Source organism: Camellia sinensis, chromosome 12 (assembly GCF_055761805.1).
Source record: "Camellia sinensis isolate YWXY chromosome 12, ASM5576180v1, whole genome shotgun sequence".
Lineage (NCBI taxonomy): Eukaryota > Viridiplantae > Streptophyta > Magnoliopsida > Ericales > Theaceae > Camellia > Camellia sinensis.
In genome coordinates, this window is record NC_138972.1 from 49,543,545 (window position 1) to 49,567,063 (window position 23,519).

The 23,519-nt window shown below is 41.7% G+C and overlaps 1 protein-coding gene across 1 annotated transcript; it reads right to left on the reverse strand.

Annotated features, from left to right (window-relative positions):
* Nucleotides 1–11,984: 11,984 nt before the first annotated feature.
* Nucleotides 11,985–12,671, reverse strand: LOC145803554 (endoplasmic reticulum chaperone BiP-like). Its single transcript, XM_082896852.1, has 2 exons — nt 12,482–12,671; nt 11,985–12,390 (listed from the first exon to the last, which is right to left on the reverse strand). The coding sequence occupies exons 1-2, from the start codon at nt 12,669–12,671 to the stop codon at nt 12,221–12,223; spliced, it is 360 nt and encodes a 119-aa protein (XP_082752978.1). The 3' UTR covers nt 11,985–12,220.
* Between the last annotated feature and the right edge of the window lie 10,848 nt (nt 12,672–23,519).

The following is a 23,519-nucleotide window of genomic DNA, read 5'->3' on the forward strand; positions in this document are numbered from 1 at the left end:
CCTAAGCCCTCGTTGCATGCTTTGTTTGACCTTCTAGCCACTGAAATCCAGTGGATTTCCAGTGGCTAAGACACTATTTTGAGCTTCAAAATCAGAGGGGGGTGACCCCCTCTCACCTTGACTTGTTTGGTGGTCATTTTGGCCTTCCAAAGAGACTCTATCTTGCATGCTTTGGAGTCACTTTATAGGTTCAATTTGGTGAGTTTTGGGACTACCATATTTGATTTTCAGAGTTTTTTATGCCATGATAAGTGTCCACCTTGTATGTGCTTAAGAATCCCTTGCATGGCCCTCTAAAGGAGCTCATCATTTTTGCATGCCATGGTTGCATATCAGTGGTTACTTGGGCCTATTTTCACATGTTTTGTTCACTTATTTTTTCTGGTTTGGTGAGATTCCACATGCTTCATACACTTTCCATGTAAACCATGTTTGCTAGTCGAACTTGCATGCTATGTTAGGCCATCTTGCTAGCATCTTTTAGCCATGCTTTGAACTGGAAATATGCATGTTTTGGGACTGCCTTAGCTCTGTCTTCATGCTTCATGATCAAATAATGCATGCTTTGTATAGCTATAAGTCATTCCATGTGCCTAGTTTCGGGTTTCGGGGTTCATTCCATCCATCAGGTGCCATTTTTCCATGTTTCGGGACCATTTTGCATCACATTTTAGTGCTGGAAATTACATGCTTATATGCCATATTTCATGCCTTGCCATGGCTTGTTAGAGTTGCATACTATGCCTTAGGTTCGGTCCTCGGTTTGCGTGCATGTGTGCACGCATTTCGATAGTCTCATTTTCATCTAATGGCTACTGATGTGAGTGTGGCTGAGGTCCACTCATGTTGGTGTAAGTCCATCATGCATTGTGTATGCCATTTTCATTTCATAGCATTGTGTATGCTAGGTTGCATGTTAGAGCATTATGTATGCCATGTTACATCGAGCATTGTGTATGCCATGTCATAGCATTGCGTATGCCAGGTTGCATGTTAGGATTACATTCATGCATGTCATGCATATCGCATTATGCTTGGGATAGGAGTTAGCCCAAGCACGGGAAACGGGAGACGTTTCGTACTCCGAGTGACGGAACGTGTCTCAATTCCCGGTCGCCAACACTCCGGATTAACCATGATGGAGTCTCGGTCTTGTTATATGTGCATTCATTTCGTATTGAGTCGTGCAATTCAACTCCTCGGCCATCATGCATCGAGATGCGTGATTGGTGGCACGAGGACCGAGGACTACACTCCCTGAAGAGTAGTCATGCATACATATGTGAAAATACTTTGCCATGCCCCTTTGTTGCTCTTTGTTGCAGCAAATCAGAAATCGGCAGCCTTCCGGAGCTGGGCACGCATTCCAAGAACAATTGCAAATAGAGGCAAACTGGGGCATCGCGGTGGATTTTTGCGCAAGGCACCTCAAAGCATGCATCATTCATCTTTCGAAACAGAGCTGAGGCGGTCCACAGATTTGCGTGCCAATTTATTGCTTTCCTAGTGAATTTCATTAATTAATTAGGGTTTTGTAAATATTTAAATATTTATTTGGACTGTAATTATTCATTTGGGACTGTATATTATTTATTCGGACCCTCCGAGCGAGGGCACAACTGTAATAAGTGTGCGTGCGTGTGATGTATGTCTTCCAACCCCACATCTTTCTCCCTATTATTTACCCGCTTATGATGGTTAGATTAGGGCATGTTTCAATTAGCATACAGTATGACAGCATGTTTGCATTCATTCAACTGTATTGCATGCACCGGGCTCGGCGCATCATAATAACTGCATTTGTATTTCAATTCCAAGTTAAATACATGTTAGCTGTAGCATTTCATATGCCATGTTTAGAATAGTCGAGCCTGCCAAAGTTGCATTTTTGCATGTGTTGCATTAGGCATTTCTGTATAGTTAGGATCATGCATGGATTTCTAATTAGCTTCTGTTTTGGCTTGGAGTACTCGGTAAGTTTTATGCTTTAGCATCCTTGCATGTGTGTGAGTGACTGCCATGATAGCATGCTTACCATAAGGCTAATTGCTTATGTTATATAACTGCCTGAATGCCTGTGGGTGAAGGTTGAGTTATTTGGATTGGAACAAATCATCAACTGTGAGTTTTAAGCCCACTAGATAGTGGCAAAACCATGTTTTCTAAGCCCACCCGAGGGTGGCAAAATCTGCATTTTAAGCCTACTTGCGAGTAGCAAACTACTTTAAAAAACGAACATGAGCTGTTTTGTTCCAATTCAGACGACTCAGTCTATATGTTGTGCGCATCACATAGTAAATCTAGGCTAATAACCGAAATAAGAACGCATAATGTTTTCAAAACTAGATTTCATGGTTAGTAGAGGCCGATCTTTGATCAGGCGAGTGGGGGTGCTCACGAAGTGACCTTCCCCAATCGTACCCAAGTTCCCGAACCGAGGCAACTTTGGTGATGACGAACACGTGGCCTTAGGCAACGAGTCAGGGTTTCCTAAATTTCCCCAAAATAAAACATTTAGGTGGCGACTCTGTATCTGGCAAAGCAGTCCATGTTTGGCACTTCTTTACAAAAAAATCTGTTTTTAAAAACGATTTGCCGGATTTGGACTCTTTGGTTCAGATTGAGAACCATGACAATTTGAGTCCGAACTGTAGTGAGCCCAAAACGAACGGAACGGGACCTCATCCTCCCGGGGCGTTCGGGGACGTCTACAGTTTCTGGCAACTCCACTGGGGATTTAGAGAACTTGACTCGAACTCATGATAACTGGTTTTGACTACACTTATGTGTCTCTTTGCATTGCATTTGCATTGGTGCGCCTAGGACACTGTGTTTTCCATCTGCTATTCCTGAGCGGTTTGCCAGAGGTTGCGTGCCGTAAGGCTTACCGGTTACGGGCTCTACCAGTATGGGAACACAAACCCTGGTTTTACCGGGGCACCCTCTTTGACCATTCGACCTAATGCATATCGAAATCCATAGTGACCATTCCAAATTAGGACAGGTTGCTTACTCGATCATAGGTTGTTTGAAACCGCTGCGTGCGTAGTGAAACCCTAGCTCTTGACAAAATAGGACAGGGAAACCCTACCCCAACATAGGGGTGTTTTGGCTCTCATTTATTTGTTATGTGCTTTTAGAGTGCGTCTCTATACGAATGCATGTATCAGTTTACAAGTTTGGGCATCAGGCCGACGGACGCCGGTTCAGTATTTTGAGTACTAGGCCTGCGGGCACCAGTTCAGTATTTTGAGTATCAGGCTTGAGGGCACCATTTCGGTATTTTCGGAATTAGTTATCTGCGGGTATCAGATTCAGCTCTGGGGACAGTGATTTGAGGATAATGACCAGTGTTTGAGAACAATATTTTCAGCTTATCGACTGTGAGTTGTGATGCCCGACTGTGTGTTGTGTGTTTATTTTAAGCCGTTATGCTGTCCGTTTGTCTGGTTATTTATTTCCTTATTGCTTTATTTGCCTTTTTTTTATTAGGGTAGTTTGGCACAATTGCTTCAAACCAAGAAGATATTCCCCAAGCACTCTGGACAAGAGGTCGTCGGCTCAATCGATCTGAGGCTCTGGTTGACGGACAACCGGTGTTCCATTCTCTACCCCCGGTTATCAGACAGAGGTCGAGAAGGCGTAGTGCATCCGAACAGAGGTTGCCAGAACAGTGGATTACCCTGTCAGTGGACAGTCAGACTGAGATCTCAATTGTTGCTATAGAGATAGACCTACCAGTAGTTCAGACAGATCAGGACAGTATGGCGGCACTAACAGGAGTTGAGGAAATGATGCGTCAGATGCAAGAAACCATGAGGGCCATGCAGCAAAACGCTGTTCGCCGGGACGAGTTTGCCAAACAATAGGCCGAGATCATGGCCCAGCAAGCAGAATTAATTGCCAGGCTGCAACAACAAACCAAAGCATCTGCTTCACACCCGGCTCCTCCTCCACCGGAAGTTCCAGCACCCGGGGAAGCACCAAATGTCCAGGCAGATACGGACATACCAACAGGGCCAGCTCCGTCCCCAATTCTACCCCAAGTATCAAAGGCACCTACGCCTGTCAATCAACCGGACTCTCTCTTTGAGTTCGAGGTGGACCGTACAGCACTGAAATTGAGCAAGCTCAAGAAATTGTTCAAAAAATCCCAAGGGGTGAAGGCTATCCCGGATATCGAGGACGGATATACCGACGTGGCCGTGACGCTACCGGACAGATTCAAAATGCCGCAAATCGATCGATTCGACGGGTCTGGTGATCCCATGGTCCACCTCCGGCTATTCTCAGATATACTGCGACCAATGGGCCTCACCAGACCACAAAAGCTTTCACTATTCGGTCGGACTCTGTCAGGTGTGGCCGCAATCTGGTATGCGAAGTTAGAGGATGATGTCAAGTGGAGTTGGGATGAAATGGCCGAGGCCTTTGTCGCGCAATACTCTTATAATACCCAAATCGAGATTACAACCCGAGATCTCGAAACAACAAGACAAGAGCCCAAAGAGAGTTTCTCGGATTTCGCCACTCGGTGGAGGGCAAAGGCTTCAATGATGACCCTAAGGCCTACCGACAAAGATCAAATCAGGATGATTGTGCGCAATCTCCAGCCAAAATTGGTGCAGAAAATGATTGTGCTCCCCTTCCCCACCTTTTCGGATCTACACGAGATAGGAGTACAAATTGAAGATGCAATGAAACAGGGTCTAATCGACCAAGACAGAGAGCAACCTCGAAGAACCTTTAACCGCAACAACAATGCGGGCCCAAGTGGCGCTGCAACTGTAAGAACTTTGGAGGTAAACATGGTCGCCACCATTCCCCCTCCCCTTCCAAGACCCATGGCCGCCACGCCTTTCTTCGGTGCATCCGGAAGTAATACACAGACCACCAAATACCAACCCAGAGGCCAAAGAACCTTCACCCCATTGTACATGCCCTTGTCCAAGGCTCTAGGGGTCTTAATCAGAAAGGACATCTAAAACCCCTGGAACCGAGGCCATTACCAAATCCACTCCCCTACACTCACAACCCAGCAAAATATTGTGCATATCCCCAACAACACGGTCATGACACCGACCAATGTTTCAGATTGCGTCACGAGATTCAAGATCTCATTGACAAACAGGTGATTTTGCCACCAGAAAAACCCAATGTCACAACCAACCCACTCTCTATACACAACCAAGCTCCACCTCCCAAAAGAGCCAACTTTATCCAGACTGGGGTCGTGCCTTACGATCCTAGCATCTATATCACTCCTTCCCACCTACCTAAGCTGGAGGTGCTCCTTCCTGACTGCACTGACTCTTTGTGCATGTTGGACATCTCCACAACCCAACCTGAGCCAATGGTGGCGGCTATTGAAGACAGTACGAAAAAGGTCGCAGAGGAGGATAGAGCTGTTGAATCAGGGTTTGAGCGGCCTGGGAATTTTGCTGGGGAAGCTTATGATCCGAGTGATTACATCCTGTCAGCAGGCAAGTCTGAGTCAAGTGTAGAATTGCCAAAGAGAACAGAACTGTGTGTGATCCAGGGGGATAGATTTGAGTAGGGAACAGATGACGTGGCGGCTGTAGAAGAGGACTTTGCCAACCTATAGTTTTTCAGTGACCAAGATCCAGGGGGCGCAGCAGTCAACTGGTTTGATTATGAGGAATCAGCAGAGGCTACTGGGTGGTTGGATGATCAACCGGATGTAGTGGAAGAGTTCCAATCAGGACAGGGCCCGGCAGGGGCAAAGGTATCTGTTGTGGCCGGAAGGGCCGGGAGTCAGAGTACATTGCCGGAGAGCGCCGGTGTTAAGAATTTCGCTCAAGATCTGGGCATTTGGAATACAGGAATTATTGAGCAGCCAGTTGTACTGACCCTGTTGGAACAAGAAAGATTTGGGGATTCCGAGAGAATTAGGAAAGCCAAAATCCAGGGAGAAACTGAAAGTGCTGTGGGCACAAGGACAGAAAATACTGCAAGTACAATCAGGCCGGAGCCAGACAGATGTCTGTTGACCGCTCACGGGATGTGGTGGGAGGACGATGATCTATGTCTTGCCCACACAGACGAGGATTGTGGGAGCAACCAACCAGACGACACCTGGTATCTCGATGAGGTTGATCATATGACAAGGAGCGGGCGGTATTTCAAGCCCCCACACCTAGACCAGCCAGAGGTATCAGGGAAGGATAAAGAAGCTGAGAGACAGAAAAAGAAACAAATCAAAGAAGAGGCTGTACTGAAGCAGTTAAAGAAGATACAAGCAGACATCTCCATCTGGGGGCTGCTTATGCCATCACGAGTGCACAGACAAGCTGTCTTATCGGCCATGGACAAGGCCAAACTCTCGATAGAAACCACGCCGAAGCAACTGGTAGGATTAGTCTTTCCGGGAGGAGCTACCCCGATGCTGACTTTTTCTAACAAAGAACTACCACCTGAGGGTGCGAACTATAACAAACCACTCTACATCTCCGTGGAGTGTAGAGACAAATGGATACCCGTGGTTCTTATTGATACCGGATCCGCCATCAATGTATGCCCGGCAAGAACTGCATATGCCATCGGTTTAAAGACCGCAGACTTTGTGCCAACAGCTCAGGTGATTCGGGCGTATGACAACACAAGCCGGGAAGTAATGAGGACGGTAAAAATCCAGACCAAGCTTGGACCCGAACAACATGAGATTGACTTCCACGTTTTAGAAGTTCCGGCGACCTTCAATCTGCTTTTGGGGCGGCCGTGGCTGCACTAGGTGAAGGCTGTCTCGTCCACTCTGCATCAGATGGTGAAATACCCCTATGAAAAGGGAGTAGCCACTGTTTTCGGGAATTCGTCAATCCATCCACCTCCGGAGGTATCTACACCAGTCTTAGAAATTGAGCGGCAAGGAGGACGTGTTTTTGTCAGGTTTTACCTTAGCTGAGGCTCGGGTTGTGCAAAACATCGTGGCTGTTAATGAGAGAGTGTATGTCAGCGCTCAATCTGTATACCTCATTAACAAGCTTCAACATATCCCCGGGATGAGATTGGGAAAGAGTGGCCGGAAGGGCGTCGCAGCATTGGCCGAGGTGCCACACAACCCGCATACCTTTGGCTTGGGTTATCTGCCCACCAAAGAGGATTGGATAAGGAAGGGTAAGGAAATGGCTGGAAAAGCCAAAGCAAAGAGGGCAGGGAAGCCTTTTGAGTTAATGCACCGACCCATCCAGGGTACCCTAAACGGACGCTTCGTCTGGGGGGGGGGGGAGGACTTTTCGTTTTGTGGCTTCCCAAAGCCGTGGCTGAACGCGGAGAGGGAGCGCATACCAGGTTTTGAAATCTTCTTTGATCTGCAGTTATCCGGGGATGATGTTGCCGAAGAGCAGACAGACCCATTGGCTGAGGCTGAGCAAGGCAAGAAAGTGCAGTCTGAGGACACCGAATTTGAAATGGGGGTAGCGCTGGCGTGTCTACTTTCAGATCCTCCGATCGACCAGGAGTGCTTAGGGGATAACTTCTCGGTATGCGTGATCGGGAATGATACGGCTGCGGGCCTACCAGCAACTATTTTGCATGCATCTTTCGCGCCCTCTCTCACTTGGCAATACGAGGAGGGGTTTTTGTCCAGCAGCGCCGGGTCAGGTAGTGAGCCGGAATCTGATTCCACCGAATCTTGTGAGTCGGAATCAGGTTCCAGCTCGACTGAGTCTGAGTCTGGTGATCCTGAGGGTGATAACTCAGATACCACAGTCCTGTCCAGGTCATCTTTTTCTTTCTCTTTTGAGTCTGTTGTAACCGAAGAATCGAACGATTTGGATGTACATAATGAGAATGATGCGGTTGTGGTTTCTGAGTACTTTTATGTGCCCTTGATTTATTGCATTAACTCAGACTTTCAAAATTTTGATGAAAACGACGAGGAAGAAATTTCTCCGGTATTGCAACGCTTAATTGAACAAGAGCAGGAGAAGTTTGTTAAACTCTTAATGGATGAAATCACTACTGTGAACATTGGTACTGAGGAGGACCCGCGGCTGGTCCAGATCGGGTCCACATTGCCTTTAGAGGAACGCGAGCGCTTAGTTGCTTTATTAAAAGATTTCAAAGATGTTTTCGCGTGGTCCTACGAAGACATGCCTGGAATCGATCCTGAGATTGTACAGCACCAGATCCCTCTTGACCCCGAGGCCCGACCCATCAAACAAAAACTCAGAAGGATCCGCCCGGACTGGGCCCTCAAGATTAAGGAAGAGGTCACCACGCAAATCGACGCAGGCTTCCTGCTGGTATCCGAATACCCGACTTGGTTGGCTAATATAGTTCCCTAGCTGAAGAAAGATGGCAGGATCAGGGTGTGCGTGGATTTCAGGGATTTGAACAGAGCTAGTCCGAAGGACGACTTTCCCTTGCCGCATATCGATGAGTTGGTGGATTTCACAGCAGGGCATGCTTTGCTTTCGTTTATGGATGGCTTCTCAGGCTAGAATCAAATAGTGATGGCACCTGAAGACCGGAAAAAGACTGCATTCACCACCCCGTGGGGGATATACTGCTACAGAGTGATGCCGTTTGGGTTGAAGAATGCTGGAGCTACATATCAACGGGCTGCGACCACAATATTGCATGACATGATCCACAAAGAGGTTGAGGTGTACGTGGACGACATGATTGTCAAGTCCAAAGAAAGAGAGGGCCACTACACCACCTTGCAAAAGTTCTTTCAAAGGATCAGAGAATTCCAGTTGCGGCTGAACCCTCAGAAGTGTACGTTCGGTGTTACAGCGGGAAAAATACTGGGGTTTCTGATTATACAAAGGGGCATCGAGGTCGACCCTTCAAAAATCAAGGCCATCTTAGAAATGCCAACACCAAGGACTGAAAAGGAGGTGCGAGGCTTTCTGGGTAAAGTGCAATTCATAAGACGGTTTATCTCAAAATTAACCTTGACTTGTGAACCACTTTTTGGTCTCCTGAAGAAAGGAAAGAAATTCCAATGGGACGGCCGTTGCCAAGCTGCTTTTGAACAGATCAAAGAATACTTGCAGAACCCACCCGTGTTGTCACCGCCAGAGCTGGGGAGACTGTTGATATTGTACCTTTCGGTGACTGAGACCACAATGGGCTGCATGCTCGCGCAAGAATCAGAGGACAAAGTGGAGAGAGCCATCTACTATCTGAGCAAGAAGATGCTAGAGTATGAGACTCGCTACACACCGTTGGAGAAGGCTTGCTTAGCCTTAGTATGAGCTACCAGGAAGCTGCGGCACTACTTGTTAGCTCACTCCGTAATGCTGGTTACACGGGGTAGGCTAGCTCGTTGGTTGCTGTTGCTTTCCGAATTCGATCTGAAATATGTGACGCGCAAGTCAGTCAAAGGAAGAGCAGTAGCAGAATTCTTAGCCGACCATCCAGTGGAAGGGGGTGAAACAGTCGAGTACTTATTCCCAGATGAGGCCATTTTTCACATTGACGATGAAACTTGGACGATGTACTTTGACGGAGCGTCAGTACGGGTATGGGATAGGATTGCTGCTGATAGCACCTGACAAGTCCCATATCCCTCTAGCCTTCAAACTCCGATTCAAAGTCTCGAACAATGAAGCAGAATATGAGGCATGCATTGTCGGTCTAGAAGCGGCCTTGGAACTAGGGGCAAGACGGTTACACGTCATCGAGGACTCGAACCTTGTTGTGTCTCAAGCAAAAGGGGACTGGAAAGTCAAAGAAGAAAAGATGATGATGTACCACCAGACCTTGGACTTGTTAATTCCTCGGTTTGAGAAGCTAAACTTTGCTCATCTACTAAGAGAGAACAACAGGTTCGCAGATTCTTTAGCAACTCCATCTTCCATGATAGACATCCCGTTCGGAGTCCGGATGCGTTCTGTCATCATTGACCAGAAATTTGCGCCAGCATACGAGTCAATTGCTGCTATAGATGAGGTTCAAGACGAAAACCCCTGGTATTACGACATTTGGAATTTCTTGGAGAAGGAAGCATACCCGCTAGGGGTAAATGCCAAGGACAAAAGGGCAATCAGGAGAATGGTCGTTCAGTTCATCATCTGTCGGGGCAAGCTGTATAAGAGAGGTCATCTGGGAATGCATAAGCTGTGTGTCGAAGCCGAGGAATCGAAGCGCCTGATGGAGGCCATCCATGGAGGAGAATGTGGTGCGCATATGAACGGGGTAATGCTGGCACCGAAGATCCTCAGACAGGGTTACTACTGGTCCACCATGGAGGAGGATTGTATTGGCTTTGTTCGGCGTTGCCACAAATGTTAGATCCATGCAAACCGCATGAACATCCCGCCGTCGAAGCTGTATAACATGACTTCGCCATGGCCATTTTCAGTCTGGGGACACTACAAGAATTAACACATTTGCCGACCAAAAAATTGGTCGGCAAAAGTCTAATTTTTGGTCGGCAAAACATATTCCCGACCAATTTTTTTGGTCGCCAAGTTGGTCGGCAATTGAGGGTCGCGGAAAGTAATTAGCGACTAAAAAGATTTTTAGTTGGCAAAACATTCTATTTGGCGACTAAATTGTTGGTCGCTAAACATATAATTATTGCGACTAACCTATTTAGTCGCGAAAAGACTTTGGTCGGCAAAAATTACATTCAATGACCATACATGTTAGTCGCTAATTTGGTCGGCAAAAATTATTTTCAACGACCAACAAAATTGGTCGGCAAATATTACATTCCACGACCAAAACTTCTTCGTCGCTAAATATATTTTTTCTACGACCAAAAAATTTGGTCGCCATTTGTTACTTTTCGCAACCAAAACTTTTGGTCGACAAAAGTGAGATTCCACGACCAAGAACTGTTTTGGTCGGCAATAGATGTATTTTTTGCAACCAAAACTCTTGGTCGGCAATTGTCATTTTTTGCGAAAAAAAATTATTTATTTGTCGCGACTAATAAATTGGTCCCCAAAAGCAAGAAAACAATACACCTGTAATTCCTAATAATTCATTCAATCCATAATAAACCTATAATTTTAAAGCATCATTCAAATCAACTGAATCATTAACATTCGACAAAATACATAATTCATTAACATTCGACACAATACAACTATTCTAAGTTTTCATTCACAAGTCACATCCATCTAGTATAACAATTTGAAACATAACTATTTGTTATCCATGCGCAGCTATCAACAAATAAAACTACTAATATTTGTTATCCATACACATCCATCCAAAAATATTTAATCCTCCCAAAAATGCTTATACTGCCAAGTAGTCTTGTACAATTTAGCTTCGTGCACGAGATCATCCATCATCCATCTATACCAAAGAAAATGAGAAATAATGTTAGGTTTGTTTTTAATGACAATATTTGAAATGGGTAATTAAATTATCAATTTCAGAGAATCGTAAGTTCAAATCAAAATTTCTAACTCATTTGCAGGTAATTAAATTATCAATTTCAGAGTATAAGCTACTAATTACAAATTTAAAATGGGTATTAACAGATTGAACAATGAGACTCATGTTTACACAGAGAAAAGTGCAAGGTTCATATATGGTCATGGCAAACACAATCAAGCTTGACAAGCACAGACAGACATAGAAGACTACTACAGTGTTGAAAAAAATCTTTCTCTTATTTATGGTTTTCTCTGTTTTTTCATTTCTTTTCTTTTCTTTTTCTTTGTTTATGGTTTATTTGTTTCTCCTTATGTAGTTACTTCAAAGGAATGATCCTGAAAAGTTTGTGAACCCCGGAATCGACCCTCCTAAGGGTGTTCTATGTTATGGTCCACCTGGTACCGGTAAGACACTTTTAGCTAGAGCTGTGGCTAATAGAACTGATGCGTGTTTCATCCGTGTTATTGGAAGTGAACTTGTTAAGAAATATGTTGGGGAGGGTGCCCGTCTGGTTCGTGAACTATTTCAGATGGCACGTTCCAAAAAATCTTGTATCGTGTTTTTTGATGAACTAGATGCCATAGGAGGTGCACGTTTTGATGATGGTGTGGGTGGAGACAATGAGGTTCAGTGCGCTATGCTTGAAATTGTGAATCAGCTTGATGGATTTGATGCTCGAGGGAACATCAAAGTTCTGATGGCAACAAATCGACCAGACACTCTAAACCCTTCTGTTACTAGTGGATCCGTGGTTGGTGCTATTTGATTATATAGTCCATCAAATGTATCATCATGACAGTTTCAGATTTGCAATAGCTTTTTTGTGCTAAAAAAAAAAAAAAAATTGTCTAACTTTTTATGTGCCACCACCAAGGTCGAACACAAGGATGTTCTTCTCACCACCTTTACTGTCGAATCCATAGGCAATAGCTGCAGCAGATGGTTCATTTAAAATTCTAGCAACATTCAGCCCAGCAATAATACCAGCATCCTTGGTAACTTGCCTTTGGGAATCATTAAAGTAGGCTACAGGTTGCAAAAAAAAGTAAAAGGGAGTACCACAGCATCCTTGGAAGAGTGGAGAATAATAGTAGTAATTTTGAAGAGTTCTACTCACCAACAACTGTGACAACAGCATCCTTAATTGAATTCCTTCCCAAGGAATGCCTCACAGTCTCCTTTATCTTAATTAGAATCATAGCACTGACCTTCTCAGGGCTAAATACCTTGGGCTTTGCATCCTTAAGCTTAACTTCGATACAAGGCTTTCCATCTTTATTCACAATTTTGTGAGGAACAAGCTTCATATCCCTTTGGACTGTTATTTTGCAATTTTAAAATTGTATTTGATTTATTTAATTTTTTTTATTTGATATTTGCATTTTTTTAGGAATAAGTTTATAATGTTATATTAGTTTCCTAGTTTTTTGGATTATCCTACAATATCTCCTAAATATCTAAATTATGGTTATTTAAAGACACATTAATATGTACTAATTGGGCCTCTTTTTTTTGTTTTTTTAATTGTGTATATAATAAGACTTCAAGTCATCATCTAAAGAAGTCAAAAATCCAGCAGCATTGAAATGGTAGAGAGTCCATCTAGCAAAACATTATATCATTAAATCGAGCAATAGTAATTGTTATCAAAAAGGGCATCTAGACAAATAGGTTGATCAAATAGAGCAATAGTTATCAGCTTCAAACTAACGACTAAAAATGACCATTTTCAAATGTAATTGCTAATACTAATAATGCCATTGCCAATTCACTGCCCATTACACTAAAGACAATAGGGTACTTATAATTAGTATGATAACGAGCAACCTGTATGTCATAATATGAAAGGAAAATGTATGACAAGATAATTTACTGTTATTGAACAGACACAGAATCATCATGTATTTTTGCTAACGAGGCTAATATACATATTCTAAACTTCAAAGAGCTTCCGATTGATGGTGCACTTGAAGATGGATCCTATGTGATTAACAAGACAGGAAAGAGAGTACTTTCTACATCAATATTGTTCACCAGTGTTGTCCTACCACCGTGGTACAGCGTTTTAGGACATTAATATTCCATTTCATTCCAAGGCCAGAGGAAATTAAAAATAAATAAATAAATAAAAATTTTAACATGTAATAGTACCTAAAGTGGCAACAATTTTAATGCTACATCTGTTTAATGATTACCTGGCCGAAACCCATTTATTGACTAATCAGAAAACATTCAAAGGTTGGAGTTGGTAGGCTGTCATTAACTGGATTTCCATGTGAGGTTGGTGAAAGGAATCATCAACCTATTATTGGGTCTTGGCATCAACAACATTTGCTCTACCTTCCTTTGTAAATAATTTAGTATTATAATGCTATGTTTATATATATATATATATATATGACAAGAGGTGTCATAGAGAGAGAGAGAGAGAGTGTTGATAGTTTGGAATTTGGAGTGTTGATAGTTTCGAAAAGAAAAGTAGAGCCTTGTCCTTAATATATTCCTCTGCTTATGTCCTACTGAGAAAATAATAGAAAAGCAAAGAAAAGACGTTAAAAAACTAACAAGTTGTAGCAACAATGGTGGCCAAGAAGCCAACAATGGTGGCCAAGAAGCAACAATGATTTCCCAATTCAGAAAATTGCTCAAGAAATCCATTCACTTGACTCTAATCAGCATTGGGAGTGTATGTATGGGGCTGCTTTACTGTTTAATGATGTTCTTGATCTTCAAAACAAACTAGTTAAAGATTATGTTTGGCATTGAATATAGTTGTTGTATATTTTTAACAAACATGGATCTGGCATTATTTAAGTCTAAACTGAATATCTTCCCTGGTTTATCATCTTCCTTCACCAGATTGAATTTATGTTCACATATTAATGTAGCTTCTTACATATGTGGTCTATTATGATGTTCGGACATAATGAGCAGGTTCACACATTCAAGAAAGCATGTGTAGTTGCTTATCCAAGAACAGAGACTCAAAATGACATCACCCTCTTTTGGCGTAACTCTAATCCTCAATACAAAGATATCCTTTGATCAACAAACCCCCATCTATCCCAGAACTGGATGACCTAATGTTATACTAAGTTGATGGGAAATAGAGAGATACCATATGTGTATGCAGAGATAAAGTCATCCTAATATATATTTTTCATTTCAAAACAGAAGGTATGTACTACTACTGATTCCAGTCTCAAAACAGAAGGCATGTGGTTTTTCATCATCCGCTTCAATCTATGTGGAACTTTAAGTACAATTTAAATTTAGTACTTCTGTCTAAATAGAATACTAAAATTAATAATTTTGAAATATTTCTTAATTTTTTAAGATGTACATGTAACAAAATTAATAAAAAATTAGACAAAAAAAAAACTAAATTAAAACTAAACTTAAAATGTAAAGACCAAATTGTTCAAATTAAAACCATAGGAACTAAAGTAAAATTCTGATCAAATTATAGGAATGGAAAGTGTAATTAATCCTAGATAAAGTGTCACAAGTTTCTAACTTTGTTGACCCTGTTTTGTTGTCCTTTGAGTATATAATCAACTGCAATCCAAGAACCATCATTAATTAAAACTTCCAATCTTATAAATAAACCTACAGAAGCAGCCCAACAATACATAGTTTAGATACAACAATAACACCAAACACAAGTTTTTTAAAACACTTCAAATATATATATTCAATCTAAAAGAAACAAATCAAAAATCGCTACTGAATCAAGCTCTCCAACAAAATATATATATATATATATATTCAATCTGCAATAGATAGATATAAATAGATAAATATTCAATCTGCAATAGATAGATATAAATAGATAAAAACATATCTACATGACATATATATATATATATATATATACCACTAACAAGAAATAAAAAACAGAGACAAATCTAAAAGATTGATCATATTGAAGATCTACGTGCACATCAAACTTCAACAACAACAAATCAGATCAGTCAACTCTGGTGTGTTAATCAAGTAGTCCAGTTTGGTTCTGGTTTCTTATAGGCAATAAAATATGCAACCAACCAAACACCAAAACAAGTAACAAACACTTTCATCAAAATATTTTACATCAAAGCAATTGGAGCAAACAAGGAAACTTCAAAAATTACCAGTACAAGTAGTTGAAATGCCATGGCTTCAATGGTAATCCTCCCAAAACACTCCCCGGGCCTACGTGGAGGAGAAAGAGAGGGAAAGAGAAAAGGAATTAATATTATCGAAAATAAATTTCAGCACCCCAGGTAATTTCTAATACACAGAATCTAGAATATAAATAGTAAAACATTTAAAAAATAAAAAATAAGAAGTTGACAAGAATGAAATTAATATGTACAACAGACTAATAAGTAACACAACAATTGAATAGAAAGTGAATAATGCCTAAGACTAAGATCAAATTCGAGACATCTAAAATGAGCCAGAAGTAACTATGAACTATCAAACAACATTATATGCATCATATGATTGCCTTGAACAGAAGAGCTTCCTAACTAGGAACTTTCTGAACTACTTTGTAGACATTAATAAGAATCATTTATATGACCAATAAATAGCATCCCTCATGACACCAACCACTAGGATGCTGATAGTTTGCAAAAATACTTGGTTGCAGGAATCTTCTGAGTGTGACTTTCTACTCCAGAAACACGATTCCATGGTTCAAAGTAAGAAACTTTGTTAGAACCATGTTCCTATAGAAATAGAATTGATGTTCCAATTGAGATGAGACCACTCAAACATATGAATCCTAAGAAAATAAAAGAAAAACTGTCAAGATAGAATCAAAAACCACAATTCATAGCTTTCATACACCAAATCAGATCAGTTTTATTAAAGCTAAACCAATACAAACAACACACAGATTGAAATAGAGAGAGAAAGAGAGATTGAAATCGATCGAACCTTTAGACGAAATCGAACTGCTTGAAGCTCGGTGAGACGTCGTAGAGATCAAGGAGAGAGAGAGAAAGAGAGAGAGAGAAATACGAGGCAGGAGAAACGTCGTAGGATTAGGGTTTGATAAGAAGAGAGATCAATCATGGAATAGGAGGGTTAGTGTATGTACCTGAAGGATGAGGTCGTTGTAGATATCAGTGATCTTGTTGTAAGATTTGGAAGCCATTGCGTCGCTGTGGATCGCTCACGATGGTGTGATCTCAGCCTAGGACTCGCTGTGGATCGCTCACGATTGCGTCGCTGTGAACCTTTAGAGAGATTTGGAAATAAGGTAACAGAGGCGCCGAAATGAGATAGTTTAGAGGGAAATTTGAACAATAGCGAATTTGGGAGGAAGATAAAATATTAGGTGCTGTTTGGTTGATTTTTTTTTTTTTTGGAAAATATTTTTTTGAATTTTTGGTTTTAATTTTTTGAAATTTGAGATTTTTATTTTTACTTTTAGTGAATATTTTTAAAATTTTAAGCATTTTTTTAGATTTGTTTAGATTTACCTTACTTAGATGTATCAAAAAATTAAAATATTTGTCAAAAAATTTTAAAAAAAATTAATAAATACACAAGAATACAAAAAATGTAATGATTTCTCAAAAAAAATTATTTTTAGTATGTAGTGAATTTTTTAAATATTTTTTCACAAATATTATACTTTTAAAGTGTATTTATGTTTAGTATATCGAAATTTTTTAAAAAACATTAGAATATAACATTTAATAGAAATAAAAAAATACAGAAAATAAAAAAATTTAATTTTCTGAAAAGTGAATACTGAAAATCCAAACCAAACAAGCTAGTCATATCTTTCGTAAAATTATATAAAATTGACAAGTAATGTAGTTTTGATCAATTCAAGCAACACACATATTGAAATAGATGAAAGAGAGATTAAAAGTTTAGGTGAAGCTTTCAATGGCTGAAAGAAAATTCATGAGAGAGATTACGAGGAAAATGTGAGAGAGAGAAAGAAAAGAAGACGGAGAAGAAGAAGAAAAAGAAAAAGAAAAAGAAATGTGAAATTGGAATCTGAACAAACGAAAGAGAGGAATGAGAGCAGGTGGAGACATACTAGGGTAATGGTCCAATAGTGGATCGACAGTGGTGCTCGATGGCAGTGATGCTCCTTACCCGACGACGATGGAAACAAAGAGACAGAGATTCAATATCAGGAGAAGGGCAATCGGCGTGAGAGAGAGAGAGAGTGATGGAATGGGAGAGATAGAGGCGTGAGAGAATCGAAAGAGAGCAGATGCGAGCGAGAGAGAGAGAAAGAGAGAGAGAGAGAGAGAGAGAGACGTGTTTAAGCCCTAACTCATTTTAGTGTGTTTGAAATCCCTCTAGAGTTCCTCACCAAATTAATTTAAAAATCCCTCCAAAAGGATAATAAATAAAAAGTAAAATTATAATAATAAATAATAGAGAGAGAAAGAGAGAGAGAACAGTGATAAGTGAGAGAGAGACGGAGGGAGAAAGAGATAGAGATAGAGATAGAGAAAGAGAGAGAGAGAGAGAGAGAGACATGGAGAGAAAGAGATAGAGACAGAGAGAAACAAAAGATTAGTAACAGATAGACAAAGAGAGAGAGAGAGAGAAAGAGAGCGAAAAGAGATGATCGAGTGAAAAACATAGAAAAATAGAGAGATAGAGAGAGAGAAGAAAGATGAGCGAGAGAGACAGAGAGAAGAGAGATGAGTAAGAGAGATAGAGAAAGAAAAAATATGAGAGAGATAGAGAGAAGAGAGATGAGCAAGAGAGAAAAAGACGAGAGAGAGAGAGAAAGACAAAGAGAGAAAGAGATAGATAGTGAGAGACAGAAAAAGAGACAGAGAGAGATGAGAGATTAACGAGCGAGACAGAGAGAGAGATAGAGATAAGAGATATGAGTGAGAGAGACAAAGAGATGAACGAGAGAGACAGAGAGAGAGATAGAAAGAAAATAGATGAACGAGAGAGAGAAGAGAGATGAGAGAGAGATACGAGAGAGCAAGAGAAGAGAGATGAGCAAGACAGATGGAGAGAAGAGAGATGAAAGAAAGAGACAGAGAGAGAAAAGAGATGTGAGAAGAGATAGATAAGTGAGAGACAGAGAGAGAGAGAAAGAGTGATGAGTGAAAGTAATTTTTTAGTTTTCTTTCAGCGACGAAAATATTTTAGTTGGCAAAACTATATATACCGCGACCAAAATAATTTTTAGTTGCTGAAATTAAGGTTTTGCCGACCAAACTTTTGGTCGCGAAAGATAAAAAATAATTTTTTATTTTTCTTTCAGCGACGAAAATATTTTAATTGGCAAAACTATATATACTGCGACCAAAATAATTTTCAGTTGCTGAAATTAAGGTTTTGCCGACCAAACTTTTGGTCGCGAAAGATAAAAAATAATTTTTTATTTTTCTTTCAGCGACGAAAATATTTTAGTTGGCAAAACTATATATACCGCGACCAAAATAATTTTTAGTTGCTGAAATTAAGGTTTTGCCGACCAAACTTTTGGTCGCGAAAGATAAAAAATAATTTTTTATTTTTTTTTCAGCGACGAAAATATTTTTGTTGCCAAAACTATATATACCGCGACCAAACAAATTTTTAGTCGCTGAAATTAAGGTTTTGCCGACCAAACTTTTGGTCGCGAAAGATAAAAAATAATTTTTTATTTTTCTTTCAGCGACGAAAATATTTTAGTGGGCAAAACTATATATACCACGACCAAAATAATTTTTAGTCGCTGAAATTAAGGTTTTGCCGACCAAACCTTTGGTCGCGAAAGATAAAAAATAATTTTTTATTTTTCTATCAGCGACGAAAATATTTTTGTTGCCAAAACTATATATACCGCGACCAAACAAATTTTTAGTCGCTGAAATTAAGGTTTTGCCGACCAAACTTTTGGTCGCGAAAGATAAAAAATAATTTTTTATTTTTATTTCAGCGACTAAATTATTTTAGTTGCCAAAACTATATATACAGCGACAAAAATATTTTTTTAGTCGCCAATTGTGAGATTTTTAGCGACTAAATTTTTTTTTAGTCGCCAAAAATTAATATACCCTGACTAAAAAAATTTAGTAGGTAAATATTGTACTTTTACTGACTAACATAATTTTTGGTTGCCAATTCCACAACTTTTGGCAACCAAAATATTTTTAGTCGGCAAAAGTGGTCGCCAACTGTGTATTTTCTTGTAGTGGGAATTGACGTGATCGGAGCTGTCACTCCAAAGGGGTCGAATGGGCATGAGTCCATCCTGGTCGTGATAGATTACTTCACGAAGTGGGTTGAGGCCCAATCCTATGCGGTATTGAAGGGTTCACATGTTGCAAAGTTTATCAGGAACACCATCATCTGTCGCTATGGAGTCCCAAACGAGATAATTTCAGATAATGGTTCCCACTTCAAGAAGGAAGGGATTGACTTGTTGGAAAAATACAACGTGGCTTTTCATAAGTCATCTACCTATTGGCCGCAAACCAATGGAGCGGTTGAGGCCGCCAACAAGAATATCAAACACATACTGCAGAAGATGGTGGAAACCTACCGGGATTGGCCAGATAAACTGCCGTTTGCTCTGTGGGGCTACAGGACTTCAATCAGAACTTCTACTGGGGCGACTCCATATTCATTGGTTTATGGGATGGAGGCCGTTCTATCTATCAAAATTGAGGTTCCGTCTTTGCGAGTATTGGCTGAGTGTCAAATAGCCGAAGCAGATTGGCAGCAGAGCAGGTTTGAGGAACTCATGCCCTTTCATGAGAGAAGATTGAAAGCACTGTACCATGTGCAAGGTTATCAGCGCAGAATTGCTCGGGCTTTCAACAAGAAAGTTAAGTCCAGGAATCTAAAGGAAGGAGACTTGGTGCTCAAGGACAACCGAGCTCCCATCCACGACCCAAGGGGCAAGTTCAGACCCAATTGGACTGGTCCCTACATCATTAAGTCTATTTGGTCAGGTGGAGCTGTGGTTCTGATGGATCTAGATGGCTTGGAGTTTTCACAACCGATCAATATGGACAAGTTGAAGAAATATTACCCTTGAGAGGCTCGCTAGGCCGAAAACCCGAAAGGGCAACCTAGGCAAAACTCAGAGCACAAAAAATTTTGAAATTACAAAAACTTAGCTCGCAAGGTTGAAAAGCTGCAAAGGGCGGCCTTGGCAAAAGTTAGAGCGTAAAAGGAGAGTGAAAATACTCGAGTGAACCTGAGCCTGAACTACATAAGGCTTGATTTCCATCTTTGGGATACGTAGGCAACTTCATCCTGAAGTTCAGCCATAAACATTTTCCCCGATCAACTTTGCCCATTTGATCATCTCGGCCATCTTTATCCGTTCAGTGTCCAAAGGATTCGGTTAAGATCTTCGATGCAGTGCTTCTCAGACTAGGGGCAACTTTCTGTTGCTGTGCAGTGCCGCGGTACTATGCAGACTAGGGGCAACTTTCCAGTTGCAGGGGTCCGGGGTTGTGCATCTCAGTGACAGATCTCAAGCGTGTCCAGTTCTGATCCATATCGAAAATGGTTTTGAAAAGTTTTAATAAAAGTTGACTTTGTTCAAATTAATCTTTCTACAACTAAGACCATTTTTGGACCAAAGCGGAAAATTTTCGGTACCACAACCTTCAATTTCATTGATTTCAAAACAGAGTTCTCCTGCTCTTGCATACAAATCGAAGTTGCTTTTTATTGCATTCATAAAGAAAACTTGAGAGTACTAATAAAGCACTAAATTCGAGGCATAGATAAGTCAGGTATCCCGGCGCCCCCTCCCAGAGCTGGTCGAAGCCTCTGATGCCAAGCTGGGCCCAATCTGTGCCTCTTCATTGAGCCAATCCAAGCACTCGTCTGACAAAGTGCAACTGAAAGTAGGAGCGGGGGCCAGGAGTTCTCTCGTCCTCCATGCTGTGGCATATCGGGCAAGTTGTGCACCTCGAACCGGGAATGAAGCCGGATACTCTATCCCCTCTGGTGGACAACTCTGGTCATGACCAAACTAATGCTGAAACCGGAAAGGAAAATAGAATACAAAGTGAGTCAGACCAATCAACTGGATTCCGGTCTGCCGGGACATGCTATAGCTCATTGCCGGGAGGTTGAGCCAAGGGCAGCGCCAAGCGATGCGATCTGCAGACAAATTGCACATCCAGTCGAACCACCATCCCTCATCAAGGGCATCGACTAGGCGTTGTCGAAAGAAGTAGCCGCGAGCTGAGTAGGCTGGGCAAGAGTCCACAACCTGTAATTTATCCATCAACCATACCTGGGGAGGGATGAAAAATGAGAGAATAAAGAATAGAGAGATGTATGATGAGAGAAAAGTAAGACAAGGGTTTTGTGAGAAAAACCGAGCCTGAGGGCTGAGTGATGTGAGCAATACATATGTGAGATTGGGTGGGAAACATTACCTGCAGCAGTAGTGGACTCCCCGCAAATCTGGTCGTCTCCCGGCGATGGAGAGCATCCAAGCCCATCAGCGTCTCGGCCAGTGTCATCGCAATACAACTCTTCCCTTCCTTCAAGCCTTGAGCAACGTCAATCAGGCGAATTCTAGATCCACCGAAGCCCGACGCAAGCAGAAAATGGGATAGCATACACAAGCAAAGGGCATGTTGTCGGAAACCTTGCCAATGATGGTCGCCACGGTCACCAGCGTCAGAAAAACGATAAATCAATCCGAGGATGTCCAGTTCCCCATTACAGATCAGAGACCGAGCGTCATGCGTGGTGAGTCCACACATCCGGCCTAAAGCTTGGGCGTGGCCAAGGCGAAACCGAGGCAAAATTTCTTCATAACATTCAGATTCCATCAAAACTTGAAAATCCTCGAAAGTTGGACATACCTCTTGACCGCCGTAGCTAAACACGTGTGTTACCGGGTTCCAAAACCTTGCTGTGGCATGGAGGAAAGGAAAATACAGCGGAGTACGGCTCAGCGTGAATAGTCCATTCAAGCCGAAGCCCCCGGAAGTTCAACTTCTCCGAGCCATCTAGACAAGAAATCCAAGCTGTGAGATTTTCGGCAAGAAACGCCTCCATTTTGGTACAAAACTGAGATGAAATGAATCAACCATGGAGCTAGGACTTTTAAAGAGGATAAGGCACTGTTCGGGGGGACACGTGTCAAAAAACTGGTGGTTGCTAAGCTAAGTGGCCGGCCTGCCACCTTTTCTGGCAGGCCGGCCACCCCTCTCCCCTCCAATGAAAAAAGCTAGTCGGCCAACTCCCTTAGGTGGTCGGCCATGGAGAGGAAGGTGGTTTTGGTCTCGTTCTAACTTCTGGAAGAGAGTTCCTAGCATTTTCATGCATTAGGAGTGTTGAAAGTGTGAATTTTCCTCAGTTTCGGATACGTTCCGTCACCCAGATCGTCCGAAATGCACTTTGCTTATAGATTTGTTGTTAAATCATTGCTTATCGAGTTGTTGTTTTGCTTATCGAGTTGTTGTTGGTCGAGCTATTTCGTTTACCGAGTCTTGTTTATCGAGTCGCCGAGTTTTGTGCATTTGAGTTGTTACTCTTTGTTTATCAATTTTGTTGTGTTCTACTTATCGAGTTGTAAACTTGCTAAGTTTTTTTTGTTTCTTAGTAAGTTAGGTTGTTTAGTTTCTCGTGTCGGTTCGCTACCTGACTTGGCAAATACACAATGCACATTTCATTCAATCTCATTTTCGTGCAAAATGATGCGATGCGATGCAAGAACATAGAGTACAAACACTTTTTAAAAAAAGCTGTTTCATCCCATCAATGCTTCCTTTGTTACAACACTTTACAACAAGGGTACTAGTTTTACAGAAAATAAAACTGTCTAATAATGTACAATGTGCTACAACTACTAGTAAAAAAAGGCAAATAAAGCAGGAACATATGTGCTCTCAAGAGCAGGAAAAAGAGGCCCTCTTCGTCCTCTTCTGCGGAACAGGCTCTGCGCCACTGGCACCATCTGAGTCGGAACTGTCATCCTCAGGATCCTCTGCAGCCTTCTCTCCACTCTCGGAACCAGGGTCGGAACCCTCCTCTCTGTCAGCAGATGTCTCTGACTGACGATCTGCAGCCTCCTCCTCCTCTTCGTCCTCGCCAGGCTCCTCCTCTACGACATATGCTCTGCGTCTGCGGGACGACTCCCCTCACCTGGCCCCGCGAGAAGGCCGAGATGGCCCGGCTCCCCGAGAAGGCCTGGATGGCCGGTCTGT

Excerpts from the sequence above, each read along its gene's own strand:
- LOC145803554 (XM_082896852.1), bottom strand. The coding sequence starts at position 12,671 with ATGAAGCTTGTTCCTCACAAAATTGTGAATAAAGATGGAAAGCCTTGT. Across the intron at positions 12,391-12,481 it reads TGCTGTTGTCACAGTTGTTG|CCTACTTTAATGATTCCCAA; the intron begins GTGAGTAGAACT and ends TGCAACCTGTAG.